Source organism: Muntiacus reevesi, chromosome 9 (assembly GCF_963930625.1).
Source record: "Muntiacus reevesi chromosome 9, mMunRee1.1, whole genome shotgun sequence".
NCBI classification, from domain to species: domain Eukaryota; kingdom Metazoa; phylum Chordata; class Mammalia; order Artiodactyla; family Cervidae; genus Muntiacus; species Muntiacus reevesi.
The window spans coordinates 60,172,739-60,185,202 of record NC_089257.1 but is presented as its reverse complement, the minus strand read 5'-3'; the positions used below and the strand labels follow the sequence as shown (position 1 = coordinate 60,185,202).

General features: G+C 40.9%; 1 protein-coding gene across 1 annotated transcript in view; it reads left to right on the top strand.

The window, feature by feature from the left end:
- The first annotated feature begins 11,089 nt into the window (after nt 1–11,089).
- Nucleotides 11,090–12,464, top strand: part of TECTA (tectorin alpha) — an 80,401-nt gene continuing 79,026 nt past the window's right edge. The window contains 1 exon segment of the mRNA XM_065944399.1: nt 11,090–11,153. Within this exon segment, the coding sequence (XP_065800471.1) occupies nt 11,090–11,153 (64 nt within the window).

Genomic DNA, 12,464 nt, shown 5'->3' with positions numbered 1-12,464 from the left:
AGTATCTATGAAATTTTTTCTCATTTTTTCTCAGTTCTTCAGAAATGCAGAAGTATCATGATCTGTTTAAATTTAAGATTATTTCTACCTCATATTCAAATTTCAGAAAATTGTAGTTTTAACCTCTGTGCTAAGTTCTATTTAACTAGTATTTATTATGAGCTTCTCCGAGTTTTTGCACGGTATTCATATATCAAGACACCCATTACCCCACTGGACTGAACAGCACTATACCTTCTAACAGTTGTTAGAATACATGTAAAACAGGAAGGATAACCTTTGAAGTCATGCTTGTCTTTCCAACTCTTCTCTGGAAAAGAAGTTATCTGTGTTCTCCAACTTAGAATTTCAGGATTTAAATTTAGCCAGATAACCTTTAAAAACATAGGTCATGATAAATATTAACGTAAGTCATTTCATCTAATGTTAAGTTTTTAGTGTAACTTGAGATTTAGGAATTGAGTTAATACCTGAAGGGGATAACATATTATATCTCCTTAAAATATAATGAATTTCTATATCCCTCAAAAATTTGAGAATAACCCTAAAAATGTTTAAGGTTTTTTTGTTTTTTTTTTTAGTTGATCTACTGAAGTGTTCAAATATATGTATTTGCCTAGACCTATGAGTATAATATACGTGAACATCTTATGCTTTTCTTCAATGTAGTTTAAGCCCCTGAGCAGTTTGCATTCTATTTTAAGGTGCACATAGCAAGAGAGGAGTAACAAACTCATAATCCAAGAGGAAGATGAGACAAAAGTAGAGAGAATTCCTGGTTGTGTTCATCAGTGCCACGGATCCAGGCTTATAATTTTCATCCTCATGTTTCTTCTAAACACTAACAATGAGCATTTATTTATCAACCAGGGTCCAACCTAGATGGTCTACCTATATTAAACCCTTTTGGTGTTCATGACATCCCTATGGTTCAGCACTGTTATCTCCATGTTCTTACTCATGAGGCACAGAGAGGCTGAGTAACTTGCCGAAAGTCACGCCGTTGATAAATGACACCAGAGCCGGGATTCAAACCCCAGAAATTTGACTGCAGTTGACAGCGGTTCTGCAGTACTTGGCACTGAAGTTCCCCTTCGTATCCCTCCACACACACACACCGTTATTGTTACTCTTTATGTTTCACTAAAACACTAAAATGAGATGGCCCTCAATATTCATTTACTACATTGAGTTGCTCTGTATCAAAAATCACTGATGTGGCTGGTGGCTCTAAATCCAAATTGGAACTTGTCCTCACACCCCTTCCAGAACTGTGACACTGTGATTGGTATGTTCCTATGGCCTCCTTGCTCTTCTGGGAGGAGCCACAGTGAACACTTGTCCTGGGTGCTATTGACAAGCACAATATGATGCTGGACACTGATCATTTGCTTTTCAAGCTGAGGACATTCTAGAGCCTTAAAACTTTGTTTCAGTGAACAACCCAAGGTAAAACAAGTCACTCAGTTTTGACTTAGACTTTTATTAAGGAGGCATCCATGTTCAAACGAACTTAAACTTGATGTTTGTGGGTGTGGGGAGAGGGGGAGAAACAGTAATCTAATGGAGTTTGCATCAAACGTTTTGTTACGGGAAAGGAAGAGGCTGTCACTGCTATTGTTCCTCTCAAATTAAAGACAGAGCCTTGTGAGGAATATAAATATTTCTTACAAAATAGAGGAGGAAGTTTATTATGATCTGTGAGATCTAGATCTGCCCAAAAATTGTAACCCAATTTCAGTTTACCGAGTCTTTCACAGACTCTTCATCCTTGAATGCTTCTTAAGTCACTATAATACAATTAAGGTGTTAAATAAATAAGAATGAGCATCAGAGGAGGCAGACATTAAAGAATATAGACTAGAGAGGAAAAAAATTTTTCTGAACTACCTGGTACATTTGAGAGCAGATGTAAGCGTTATTCCACTATTAGAGAATACAACTAGGACTTTATGAATAGCTGTGCTTGTGTTAAAATTTTATTTGGTGTATATTTCAATGTTTACAAAAATACATCTGTTAAAAGTCATTTATATTTCTTTTTTTTTTAATTTTATTTTATTAGTTGGAGGCCAATTACTTCACAACATTTCAGTGGGTTTTGTCATACATTAACACAAATCAGCCATAGAGTTACACATATTCCCCATCTCGATCCCCCCTCCCCCCTCCCTCTCCACCCGACTCCTCTGGGTCCTCCCAGCCCACCAGGCCCGAGCACTTGTCTCATGCATCCCACCTGGGCTGGTGATCTGTTTCACCATAGATAATATACATGCTGTTCTTTCAAAACATCCCACCCTCACCTTCTCCCACAGAGTTCAAAAGTCTGTTCTGTACTTCTGTGTCTCTTTTTCTGTTTTGCATATAGGGTTATCATTACCATATATTTCATTTTTAAATAGAAAACATTCACATGATTCAAAAGTCAAGCAATACAAAGAAAGCATACATTGGAAAATTCCACTCTAACCCCTGTTCTCCATCTTTTATTAGTTTCTTATGTGTCTTTGCAGAGTTAACACAAATAATGGCAAATGAGAATATTGATTCCTTTTTATCCAGCAAAGTTAGCATATACCATCATGCACCTTGCTTTTTTTCACTTAAAATCTATCTTGGAAATCTCTCTCTAACACCATATACAAAATGATCTTATGCTTTGTTTATATTATATCATCAACCCATTCCAGTCTTCTTGCCTGAAAAATCCCATGGACAGAAGAGCCTGGTGGGCTACAGTCCATGGGGTCACAAAGAGTTGGACAGGACAGAGTGACTGAGCATAGAACGCATATAGTATTCTATTTTAGATGTGATTTATAATTTATTTGACCGCACCTTATTTTTACAATTTTTGGATGTGCCATGTAGCATGTGGGATCTCAGTTCCCCAACCAAGAATTGAACCCTCACCCCCTGCCTTGGAAGCACTAAGTCTCAACCACTGGACCACTAAGGAAGTTCCTGATTAATACCTTATTGATAGACATTTCAGTCTTTCTTTACTCTCTCTCCCATTCTCCCTCCCTCTCTCTCTTTTCTACTTTTTCCAGTTTGCTGTGGTAGAAAGCATACATTCTTTTACATGTTTGAAATAAAACTGTATAATACATTCCCAGAAGTGGAATTGCTAAATCAAAGGTCAGAAAGTGAAAAAGTGAAAGTCACTCAGTCGTGTCCAACTCTTTGCAACCCCATGGACGATAGAGTCCATGGAATTCTCCAGGCCAGGATACTGGAGTGGGTAGCCTTTCCCTTCTCCAGGTGATTTTCCCAACCAAAAGTCAGAGTGTTTGTAATTTTGGTGTGCGTGTTTAGTCACTCAGTCACGTCTGACTCTTTTGACCCATAGATTGTAGCCTGCCAGGCTCCTCTGTCCATGGGATTCTCCAGGCAAGAATACAGGAGTGGGTTGCCATTTCCTTCTCCAGGGATCTTCCCAACCCAGGGATCAAACCCAGGTCTCCTGCATTGCAGTCAGACTCTTTAATGACTGAGCTCAGAGTAATATTGATGGATGTCACCAAATTGTTCTGCACTGGAGTTACATAAAAGAACACTTTTCTTTTTTTTTTTCTGATTTTATTACTTGTCACCTCCCTGCAAAATCAAAGATTTTACTGATCTTGGGCTTGATAGTAATTCCTGGTTAGGGCAATCAAGATGGGATTCTTCCCAATTAGGCATGCAGATCTAGCCACTTGAATTCTACACACAAAGGATTTGCTTGAGCCATACAAATTGTCTGTCTTAGGAGCTATCTTTCCTTGGAATCTGCAATTGTTAAATCACTGGTTAGTGAGATTTCACTTCTACTGGAGAAGGTATATGTACTATTCATCCTTAACAACGTACCAGCATTTGTTTCAGCCGAGTGCCCTTGAAAAGTGATAGACAAATAGCCCTGAAACCCTCTGTTTATTGTCTGCAGTAAGCTTTAATCAGAACTGCTTCTTTCCAACCAGTGAAATTCTTCTAAGAAGAACTACTTGGTGAATAGGGAATACAAAGTGTCTTTCCCCAACTCCTTTTCATCTTTATTGCTAATGTACTAGCAAGGATGTTAGAATACGACTGGTTGAGGGGTTTTTTGGTTATGTTGGTGTGCTTAGAATTAGCTATTACAAACCCCTTGCCTAGAGGTAAATTTTAGAGTTAATTTCAGAAAATATCTGAGTCCTTGTTTAAGTTTCAGAGCTGAACATCTTTTATTATTGAGATCTTAGATCTAGAAAGTCTTGCTAGTTAGCTAATAAACATTAATGTTATTCCATGTGATCTTCCAAGAGTCAATGCCTTTTTTCTCATAATTAAGAGTTCAGTGTCTAGACTAAGATCAGCACAAAAAGAAAAATGTTATTGTTTAGTCACTAAGTGGTGTTCAACTGTTTTGCAAGCCCATAGACTGTAGCCCACCAGGCTCCTCTGTCCATGGGATTTCCCAGGCAAGAATACTGGAGTGAGTTGCATTTCCTTCTCCCGGGGATCTTCCTGACCCAGGGATCGAATACCAGTCTCCTGCTTGGCAGATGAATTCTTCACCGCTGAGCCACCAAGGAAACCCCCTCACCAAAAAAAGAAAATTACTTGGAGGTAAATAATATTAATTCTTTAAAAAGACAGGTCCTGGAGCATCTGTGTTACAATTTAAACTTCTAATACTTCCAGCTTACTGTTACAAAATGATTACCATGATACTACTAAATATGAAAAATTTTAGGAATATGACGTCAGGTTTTTAAACATTTTGCTCTTGAGACGGAAAAACTAACAGACTGCATGAGAACCCATTTTATGAAAGTTAACCCAGGTGTATAAGAACAAAGATTCCAAGACAGCAGGAGAAACAAACTTAGAGATGCAGCGCTCTTGAGAACTTTTCATTGTGAACATCTTTACTATTTAGGAGGTCTTCATGAGCATAATTGCATTTTCTATATCAGCTCATCCATTTCAAGGACTCTGCTATGACTAACCACCATTTTCGGGGAGAACGCTAGGCATAACATTAGATGAAGAGACTTCCCTGCTTGTCCAGTGGTTAAGAATCTGCCTTGTAATGCAGGAGATGCAGGTTCAGTCCCTGGTCAGGGAACTAAGATTTCCACATGCCAAGGAGCAACTAAGCCCACGTGCCACGACTAAGACCCGACCCAGCCAAATAAATACATAACCTTAGATGTAATCACTTTGTCAAGCTAGATCTAGGAGGTTGAACATTAATCAGTTGATGGATAAGTGGTAGAAACAAATGCACTACAGAAATATGTGGCATCTTCATGGCAGATTATACAACGAAGCAGAATGATCGGTTGCAGAGGGCTGGTATATTTATCCAAGACATCAGATTCAGCTGTCACAGATTCAGCTGTCTGGGAAGCAGATGCTAAGGTGGAGGGAGGAGTGCAAAAGGCTTATTGGGGAATTATACCTGTGAAGGAAAAGGGGGAAAAGAAGGATGGGGCAACAGAGGGCATCACACTGTGCCATAGACCTGACAAGGTTTGCAAACTCAATAAGATGCTCTGGAGCAAAGATTGCCTGTGAGTCTCACCTAGGTCCTTTATACCAAAGCTTTTCTCAGTCATGGATGGAGGAACACAAGAACATTAATCTCAGCTTGAACACGGATGCAGACACCAGAGGAGCCAGCCATTGGAAGCTGTCAGCTAACCATACTCTGGAGCTTCTGAGCATCCTTTTCTGTAGGGTGGATCTGAGTGGTGCACATCTGTACGGACCACAGTCCCCCCCATGCCGTGTGTAGATGCAGCTCTCCATCCATGACCAGGGCCAGCTCTTCCAGGGCTCTGGTGGGCTTCCCTTCCCAAAGGGACCCTCAGAAAGGGGAGGTTAGAGGAGTGCGCTATGGCCCCTGCAGTTGGCTTCAGGCTCCTGACTGGAACCCATCACCCCCTCTCCCGCCATCCGTTCCATCACCTCTGCGGCTCTCAACAGTGTACCATGTGGTTTCTGAGGAGTCTGAATCCCCGGTAACCATACGCTGCTCAGGCTAGGTTGCTGTGCTTGTCCATCGCAGCCACAGTCAGCTGAGGGAGTATCAAGAGCTGCCGTAATGTGTCACCTGCGTTCCACACACCTTACCCCTTGCAGCTGTATATGCGACAGCAGCGCCACCGCCTCCTGTTCGTCAGAGTCAGGGGTTCCTGATGGGATGGTGGCTCATCTTTCCCGCTAGTCTCTGCCACAGGGAGCCCGGAGTGCCCAGACCGGCACAGCCACAGCTTGCAGCTCAGTAGGACTCTTGTCATGTCCTCTGGTGAGAGTACGCCCTCTTGGGAACCAGGATGTCAAACTCTGCGCGACCTGGAGATGAGGGGTTAGGGAGCCAAAGTCTCTCGATAATCCTTGGGAGTGATCACAAGTGGGGCTACTCCTGCTTCCACACCTTGGTACCTGGACCCGTGGATTCCTCCTCTCGGCCACTGCTCCAACCTGTGGCTCCTACTATAATTTTGGGCACGCTGTCACATCCCTTTTGTCATAAAGTAGCTTCTCTAGTCAGATGCTATTTTTACCTGGAATTCTATGCCTGTGGACATCCAACACGTTCATTCTTCTGAGACTTTTAATCCCTTCTTCTGCCATCTGTCCCAGTAATTTGGGCATTTCAACCCCTCCGCTCCCCACATATATATATATATATATGTATGTGTGCATACGAGTTCTTTTTTTTTAATTCTCAAGATTTAAATTCCAGAGATATAAACTTTATTTTTTTTCCATTTATTTTTATTAATTGGAGGCTAATTTCTTTACAATATTGTAGTGGTTTTTGCCATACATTGACATGAATCAGCCATGGATTTACATGTATTCCCCATCCCGATCCCCCCTCCCATCTCCCTCTCCACCCGATTGCTCTGGGTCTTCCCAGTGCACCAGGCCCGAGCACTTGTCTCATGCATCCAGCCTGGGCTGGTGATCTGTTTCACCCTAGATAATATACATGTTTCGATGCTGTTCTCTCGAAACATCCCACCCTCGTCTTCTCCCACAGAGTCCAAAATTCTGTTCTGTTGTATGTATGTATATGAATTCTTGTTGCTCAGTCGTGTCCGACTCTTTGTTACCCCAGGGACTCTAGACCACCAGCTCTGTCCATGGAATTTTCCAGGCAAGAATACTGGAGTGGATAGCCATTCCCTTCTAGAGAGGATCTTCCTGGCCCAGGGATCGAACCTGGATCTCCTGCACTGCAGGCAGATTCTTTACCATCTGAGCCGCCAGGGCAGCTCAGTTATTTATATATAAAATCCTAATACATAAAATTATATACACAAGTGCAAGGTTTTCTCAATTAGACCCTGATTTGGGCATAATAGAGCTGCCTCAGTTGAAGGCTTGACACAGTCTTTGTCACCTCAGCTAGGTTCTCTAGAGCAAAAATTGCCCATTAGAGGAGTCATGCTTTGGGTGGAAAGTGACGAGGCCATTGTACTACCCCGTGGTCCAGTCCCTGGGAGGCTCTCCCTTGGCTCCAGCAGTGAGGCTGAGCCTGATTGAGGAGCTCACAGCTTGAGGCTTGCAGCCTACCACACTTCTCACTGCATCATTTCAAACTAGCTCAAATCTATTTCTTTCACAAAAGGCGTAAGAAACTTAAGAAAACGAAACAAAAACAGTCAGTATATAAGGTTGACTTTGTTTTTAGGGAATTAGATTTTTTGCTTTGTTTTGTTTGTTTGAACTCTCTTTCCTCCTGCCTAAAAAGCAGCATCCATCTATGCCGTCTTTGTAAAACACAGAGTCTTGGGTTACTGGCTCCAAGCCACTCCCACACCACCTTAGGTCTAAATCTTGTCGAATCTTGGCTCACATCACCCCTTCAACAAAATAAGTCCTCCTGCCGACATGGCATAAAAAGAGATTTTGGTCATTTGTTCCCTTCTGTGACCACTGAGTGTGCACTTGAAGTACACACTCACCGACTGGCTCCCCAGCCCAGCCAGGGATACATCAGCCCCGTCCGCTCTCAGGCACCTGGCACTCACTCACACCCAGAACCAGCCATTCTGAGCCATGGGCACTGCCATCTTGTGTATCTTGTTAAACCCAGGTGGCCTGTATCCCAGGAGCAGTCCTGCCTCAAGAAGGATGGAGCATTTAATATGATCAAACAGCTGAATACAAATGTCCGTGAGTGCACCAAGAAAGAAGACCAAAGCAGTTATTATACCACTAGGAGTTGTTCAAGTAGAACCAGCTATTTTGCTTCGTGGCATTTAGGTTGACTACAGGACTAACACCTTAATAAAGACGGGGCAAGGAAAATGCTTTTCAAGGTGAGTCTTGGATTTGAGTTTAATTTTATTTGGAACAGACACCCCCAAAGTCAGACTTTCTGTTATATAAATATGTGCCTCTCAGAGGAAGATAAATAGTTATTTGACACATCTAAAAGTAAATATATATAGAGGGTAGGGTAAAAACCCTACTGAATTACTACAGGATTTTGGGAAAAAAATTTATTGACTAATTTAGACTGAAAAATCAGTTCCCCAACCCTCTTGTCCATTTCAGGACAACGTACTCAAAACTGGAGTTATGTCTTTTGACACAGTTGACGTTTAAATGTCTGGTCAGAGATAAATTTGGGGCAATTTTAAAATTCCTATTAATTTACAGAGTTTTTCCCTGATACATTTGAATGATTTCCTTTTTTTAAAACAAGTCTCACTTTAATAATTTTGGATAATAAACTTCGTTTCTGCCTTAGCCAATGTTTCTCATTCTGCATCCACTGGAAACGGTTTTAGCCTTGTTCATGTTTAAATACTTAGAGCAAAATTTACCAGGAGGGGTTCTATCTCCCCCACACCCTCCGAGGACCCTCGCTGGGCATCTGTGGAGGTGTTCAGAGCCTTTGATTTTTCCCTTGTGAAAGATCATGCCTCACGCTGCTTACCTGTTCCCTGGCCTAATCCTCTGCCTTGAGGTGAATCAGAGAGACAGTGGCAGGAATAAAACCTAGAAACTTTTGAGAGCATTTCTTTAAATACTTCATGCATACCTGTGAAAAAACAGAGTAGAGTGTATCAATGGCAACTGTTCAAAACCAGAGAGACAAAAAAAGACTTTAGTAGCAAACCAACTTCATTTAAATGTTGGAGGCACAGCTTTGTTTGGAGTTTTAATCCTTCGCTTGTGGATGCTAATTTTGTAACGTTATACAGTTCCCTTTTTTGGTACAAAGGTAGAAGTGGTGGTGGGGGGGGTTCTTTTATGTTTTCAGTGCAAAGAGATTCTGATCAGAAAGGACCAAGGTTTCAGCTCCAAGTAACTGACATTTCCATCTGAATCTACTTTTTTTTAAGGGGTGGGAGTGGGGAGGGGGGAGAAAAAGGTCTAGTTTTTCAGGAAAAGAACCTCTCTACGCAATCCTGAAACTGATCTTTAGATTTACTTTTCCTTAATCAATAGGAAAAAAACTTGATTGCAACTCAACACTTATCTGACTCTAGCACAGGACTAACTGAATTTTTGGTTTTAAGAGTAGGGGATTCAGACATCATTTCAGGAATCAGAAATAATTGGCAGCAAGTGGGGGAGAACTGACATGAATTCTTGTTTTACCTAATTTTTTCCGGGTTTACCAAGATTTGGCTTAATATTTCCGACTCAATTCCTCCAGTCCCTGCTGAACAGGTTAGTGACATTTTTCATAAATACAAATATTTAAATGAATCCTTCCTGCTCTCTGAACTGTTTCCCTAAGGACTTCAGTCTTAAACCTGCCTGACATCTCCTTCTCCTAAAAACTGTGTGTGATCTCTGCTGAAGTCTTAGTCACGTTTTCAGCAAAACTGACGAATATTTATGATGTGCTTGAGATTTCAATGTGTGTGCTTGACAGCTGAAGATTTACAATAACACTCACAGAGGAGGTTCACTGATTTTTCCTTGGAAGTTTGGCTGATGAATTGTGATAGCTTCCAATAATAAGGGAAGGATTTTAAGAATGCTGCCGGGAGCAAGCTTCAGGGTTTCCTCTGCACTCGCTTCGGTTCCAGATGTATGTATAACTGGGAGCTTGCATTTTAGCTCTACATAGCAGCACAGATTGTCCAAGGGTAAAGCCTCTGATTCAACGGATTGTAACTAAAATGAAAACAAGTTCACTTTTGTGATGTTCTTTCTCTAACTAATTTGCTACGACTAATGACTTACTTTTGTACTGGAATCTTATTTGTATTGTAATTTCAAGGAAGCATCCTGACATGATTCTTTTTTTGTTATGTGTCTACTATTTATTTCACGTTTGGATGGTCAGTGGACAGAGTCTTATACTGCCTGTGACTTTGGTCAGCACTTCAAAATGATGGCCTGGCTACATACTTTAGAAAAGGGGATGTGTGTGCATACTCAGCCGTGTCTGATTCTTTGCAACCCCATGGAGCTCGCCAGGCTCCTCTGTCCATGGAATTTTCCGGGCAAGAATACTGGAGTAGGTTGTCATTTTCTCCTCCAGGGTATCTTCCCAACCCAGGGATCGAACCCGAGTCTGCAGGGTCTCTTGCATTGGCAGGCGGATCCTTTACCACTGAGCCACCTGGGAAGCCCTTAGAGGAGGGGACAGCAAACTCTAAATCCTCCTACCTGTAGGACCACATGTACTTTAACTGACTTTTACTGGATCTTGAATGAAAGCGGTTGTGAAAATTAGATAGCCTGGTCTCACAGAGGATGGATGTCTGTTCTAGAGACACACCAGGCATCTTTAGAGTGAGGCGCTGTTTTCAGGGCTCTAGTAGCTGGAGCAGAGATGCCTTTCCTTGACCGGTTGTTTGCTCATTGATTCTACATAATTTCCTGACAACTTAAGTGATTCATTACACTTCCAAACTGCTTCTCAGGGGGAATCTAATTTGTCCACAAAGAATTGAACTTAAGAGGCCCTACCAGCATCCAGGGCACTTCAGCCTGACTCAGAACTGTTGATGCTGCTGTGTGAATGCTCTATGATGGTTGTGATGTGTCTTGGGATTTGCCACCAAATGCACCTGGTGTTCTGTTTACTCTGGCAAGCTGGGGATTTTTTTCTTTTTCTTTTTAAAATTCCAGGATGAATTATTCATCATTACTTAGAATTTGGGTCTCTTTCATCTTCGCACTTGTATGGCACCAAGGTGAGTACTACAAAATTCCATAAAGCTCGTGATTAGCACTCTCTTGAATTTATAAAGAGATGCTTTTGTTGGAGCCATAATTGTCAGGGCAGGTGTACATGTGTCTACTGTTATAACAAGAAAAATGTAAATTAAATTTGGTTGTCAAGGGCAAAATATATTAACTTTGAATGATGTTCACTTACGTCCCTACTTTTTCTTATTTCACTTCGAACACAATTTGCGTATACCAGGTTGCCCCATGTAAATGGAGTTGGTCTTTAAGATAATGCGAATTATTTTCCTTAAAAGTACACAAGGCTGGTGCGTATGCACCCTGATGACTGATTCCAATGAAGACATCGAACTGGTGGCACAAACTTAAAAAAAAAATACACTTATTTAAGCCAAAATCAGGAAGGTTCAATGACGTTAATGTCGGTGACTTGAGTCTCAGTGACCATTTCCAATGGCCAAAAATCTAAAACTGCCAAGTGAAATAAGAAAATTATTCCCCTCCGTGATTTCTCTTTTTTCTTTCTGTAGCATTGCCTGGGGTAGGTAAAAGATTGCATGGATTTCTTTCTACAGTTTTTGAATTTTAGACAAGAAAGGTAGAAAAGTTTATATTGATTTGAAACTTTCCTGGCCAAAATTCTAGAGCATCTTTCTTGGTTTTGTTTGTTTAGTTGAATGGACACATGATCACAAGTCTGAGGGAACAGATGTATGAGGCATGTGGAGCCCTGCCATTTTTCTAGGGTTAGATAAATTTAAGCAGCTATATCGGGCAGGTCGTGGTATGAAACCCCACAATAATGAGTCCCTCTGCCCCTCACCTACTGCTGCACTAAGAAAGTATGTCTTATTTGTTGGGGGAAAAAAACATCTGGAAACATAGTTATGTTTACTGTAAATTCCCTGCTGAAGATCAGCATGAATAAGGAGTTTTCTTTTATTAACTCTGATGCTATCAATAAGCCATGCTGTTAACAAGTCATATTTTTATAATGGTAATGACTACTAAAGTGAAAATTACCATAGTTTAAACCTTCTCTCTTTTATCTTTTATTAAACATCTTTTTTTTTCATTCAACAAGTATTTGCTACGTACTTGCAATATTAGATATCTTGATTCTTTGTATTCTTATTTTTTCTTTCTTTGTATTCTTATATTGAAAATTTTTGATTGTTCATTCTTTTCCTGTCCAAAATCATGAACTAGTTAGGATCACTCATGAAGAAAGGACCCTTGCAAATTTGCATTGCCTTTGGAGCAGAGAGAGAAGTTAGAGACAGTCTCTCTAACCATCATTCTCTGTCTCCTCCAAG